The 4,007-nt window shown below is 50.5% G+C and overlaps 1 protein-coding gene across 1 annotated transcript; it reads right to left on the bottom strand.

Moving 5' to 3' along the window:
• Window positions 1-1,270: 1,270 nt before the first annotated feature.
• Window positions 1,271-4,007, bottom strand: LOC123185161 (L-type lectin-domain containing receptor kinase SIT2-like). Its single transcript, XM_044597142.1, has one exon. The coding sequence runs from the start codon at window positions 3,935-3,937 to the stop codon at window positions 1,892-1,894; it is 2,046 nt and encodes a 681-aa protein (XP_044453077.1). The 5' UTR covers window positions 3,938-4,007; the 3' UTR covers window positions 1,271-1,891.

The following is a 4,007-nucleotide window of genomic DNA, read 5'->3' on the forward strand; positions in this document are numbered from 1 at the left end:
GTGCCTTTGGTGTTCTGCAATCTCGATGGGGCATCGTTCGGTATCCTGCTAGAACTTGGAGCACCAAGAAGTTATGGAAGGTGATGACTACTTGTGTGATCATGCACAATATGAGCGTAGAGGATGAGTGTCCGGAACGTATTTATGATCAAGGGTTTCAGTTTCAGGGTGAGAATATTGTGCCTAAGCATGGAGGAGGAGCGGCAACGTTTGCACAGTTCACTCAATTTCATCATGAAATGCGTGATTGAGAAACTCACATGCAGCTGCAAAATGATTTGGTTGAGCATATATAGGCTCATGTTGGCAACCAATAGATGTATCTTTTTTTAAAATGTATTTGAGACAGTTTAATTCTTATTCGGCTTGTAAAACTATGCTAAATTTGTTTGGTTGTGAAACTATACTATTTTTGTTTGCTTATGAAACTATGCAAAATGTGTGAATATTTGTTGAAAAACGGTGGCCAGCCGGCCACGCCGGCAAATATGGGTCGGTGCCCCAAATCATAAACAAGGCGGACGCCGAGTGGGCGGCCGACCCAAATAGACAAAATCGGCGCCCGTTTGGATCGGCGCCTTGGAGTTGATCTAAGTCCTTTTGGTTCAATTCTCTTTCAACAACCAAGCTGTTTCAAACCAGAATTTGTATGGGGGTAAAAGCCCACCAACCTAGAAAGGTAAACTGGGTCAAAAAGTATATTCGATTCCTGCCGGATGCAATTGAATTTGACTGGTTGGTTCCCCTTATTAGTCAATTGCTCTTGACTTATCAGGTGGGAATTGGAAGTCTAATTGGGCAATAATCGAAATTATATAAATACTAATAAAGAAGTAAAAAAATTAAATTTTAATGTATTAATTATTAGAAGTTGAATTGAAAGTTTTGAGTTTGATATTTAAAAAAAATGCAAATTCAGTTTTAAAAATGCGAAGTTGTGGAACTATTTTCGGATTTCAACATTCGATTATGACATGTAGGAGATACACTACCTATCAAATTATTAGTGCAAATATGGAGTGCTAAAAGAATAACCTGATAAATCCCCTCAAAATAAGTGGTAAATATGGCGGAGGTTGTTGCATTCAGTCAGTGCTAACTTAGTACCCCTGTCAACTGCGTTCATAGGCAACTGAAATGGAACGTGCGTTATCATATAGCCGTATCATTATTCAGATTGTTGGAAGAAATTCATGTACTACACCATAAAAAAATTACATTATATACAACTTTCTGCATAGATCTCAAAGTAATCAATGGTGTTGATTCAAGGAAGAGTGCAACCAACTAGGTGCACAAGGGTATCTTTCCCATGGTACTACACTCTGGCCTTTATCTCAGTGCGCTAACAGGATGCTTTGTAGCTGATTCAGGAAGCACACTGCAGGTTTTTCTCCTTTTCAAACAAGACACTGCAAGTTTGTTCGGTAAGCTTGCAGACTCAGGTTCAATTCAGAGAAAAATGAGGAAATTGATCATGCAGAATGGGATAGTATTGGACTCTCTACGGTACTGTTTCCATGTGGATCTGAAAAACATGAGTGGTAGCTAGTCCCCATTTCAGTGCATATCTACAACCATTTCGGTTTCCTCAGAAGGAACAGCACAACACCAAATTTCAAAATCAAGATGTCTACTGTTCTTGTTCGTCAGTATACTTCAGGGGAGTCCATCAGTAAACAAATGACTTGCGTTTATCGATCTTGTTAGCTCAGGGTGTTGCTCCCCAATCGAGCTCGATTTCACCTGCATCTTGTGACAGAACAACCCATGCATTTCATGTGGCAATAGCATTTGCAGCAAGCATCTCTCTGATTTAACGCTGTCATATTTTTACATCACAAAATGTGGCAGTCAAGCACAAGGAATGCCGGCACATGTCGTCATATCGTCATCTTCCTCCGGATAGATCAGATATAGTGCCGATGCTGAGCACTGAAGATGGAGGATATGCCAGTACATGCGGGTCAAAACCATTGTTTTTCATTAGGGCTAGTACACCGAAGCTCAGATGCGTTGAAGCCAACTCCGGGACCGGCGTGTCGCCGTCAAGGTACTCCATGACCTGTTGCATTCTTGGCCTTGCATTGGCGTGTGGGTGTGAGCACAGCAGCCCAAGCTTGAGCACAAGGCACGCCTCGTCGACATTGTAGTCATTTTGCAGTGTTGGGTCCATCGTCTCCAGGAGTGTCCCGCCATGCCAATGCTCGAGCACCCAGTCGACCAACAGAATACTATCGCCTTGTGCGTCGTCTTCCCTGATAGGCCTTTGTCCGCATGTAACCTCGAGGAGGAACGTGCCGAAGGCAAACACATCTGTGAGAGGTGACGCCTTGCCCGTGCGCACAAGCTCCGGGGCCATGTACCCCATGGTGCCAACCATATGCGTGGTTTGGGGGTCGGTGCCATGGTCGTATAGCCTCGACAGGCCAAAGTCACCTAGCCGCCCGTTCATTTCCTTGTCGAGGAGTATGTTGCTTGCTTTGACGTCCCGGTGAATGACAACTTTGTCCCACTTGTCGTGGAGGTAGAGCAATCCAGATGCAACGCCTTTGATGATCTGAAACCTGTGAGCCCAATTCAGTATTGGCTCGTGCTTGTCCCCGCCGTCATAGCAGTGCAGATATTTGTCAAGACTGCCATTGGGCATGTAGTCATACACCAAAAGAAGCTCGCCTTTCCTCCGGCAATAACCGAGTAACCGCACGAGGTTGCGGTGCCGGATGTGGCCGATGCTGGCAACCTCGGCGACGAACTCCTTGATGCCCTGCCTCGATTCGTGGGACACTCTCTTCACAGCCACTTCCAGCTTAGATGTCCGAAGCATCCCTTTGTACACGCTGCCGAACCCTCCCGCGCCGAGTAGGCGCTTGTCGTCGAACCCGTCGGTGGCATGGAACAGATCCTTGTACGAGAACCGGTGCGGCCCGAACTCCGTCTCCCAGTCTTCCCGTAGCTCGGTGTACCTCAGCCTCTTCCGCACGACGAGGGCCGCAGCCACGCCGAGAGCCAGGAGAAATGCTGCAATAGCAATTGGCACAACGATTTCCGGGACCCTGGATCGTGGCTTGGGGCCAAGACGAGGCAGCTTTGGCAGCTTGGTGATGTCGATGGCCGGAGCAGGCGCGTCCACGCCGAAGCTCCAACCAAGAATGTAGTGGCGAGAGTCGATCGGGCCGGTCGCGGAGGAGAAGCCGATGTACGCCGGCTCCGTTAGCACGTCCGAGAGGTTGTAGGTTGCAGAGACGAGTGGCCTTGCCGGCCTGGGCCTCTCCAAGGGGGCAATGGTGACGTCGATCCGCGCGGCCTCTCCGTCGTAGTCCACCCACGCCCGCATCACGTCGCCGCTGATGAGGCTCATGCCATGGAAGGTGCCGTTCTCGCCATCGTCGTCGTCGTAGTAGCCCGCGGTGTGCGACCGCACCGAGCGGAGGCCGTCGATGTTGATGCCGACGTGGTTGTTGTCAATGTCGTCGAACTCGATGTTCTGCATGGTGTCGAGCTCGGCGGCGAAGATGCGGTTGCTGGCGTTGCCGTTGTTGTCGATGTTGGCGAGGCCCATGTACTGCGCGGCGAGCGCGCCGGAGAAGTTGCTGCTGGGCGCGACGACGAAGGCGATGCCGTGGCAGCTGAGGTTGGGGTAGGTGGTGAGGATGCCGAACGCGAAGGAGGCCGAGAAGGACCGCACCCCGCTGCCGCCGCGCGACCCGCGCAGGCGGAACGGGGCCGGGAAGAACGCGTGGCCTTTGAGCTGCACCGTGCCGTTGGTCAGCTGGAGGAGGCCGTCCGTCGTGACCGTGGCCGTGCCGTCCAGGGTGAGGTTGGCGCCGGCGAAGCCGGAGAAGACGAAGCGGTCGTCATCAGCGGCGGCACCCGAGGCCACGCGATGGAGGCCATGGAAGAGAAGGATCGGCAGCAGCAAGTGAAACATCCCCATGCGCAGAGCTACAAGCTGGAATGATTCCCTACAAGTGCCGATGGACGGAGCAGTGCAGTTGCTAAGTTAA

Source organism: Triticum aestivum, chromosome 2A (assembly GCF_018294505.1).
Source record: "Triticum aestivum cultivar Chinese Spring chromosome 2A, IWGSC CS RefSeq v2.1, whole genome shotgun sequence".
Taxonomy (NCBI): Eukaryota; Viridiplantae; Streptophyta; class Magnoliopsida; order Poales; family Poaceae; genus Triticum; species Triticum aestivum.

What these genes read in the sequence shown, in the direction of transcription:
- LOC123185161 (XM_044597142.1), bottom strand. Translation starts at nt 3,937, where the DNA reads ATGGGGATGTTTCACTTGCTGCTGCCGATCCTTCTCTTCCATGGCCTC.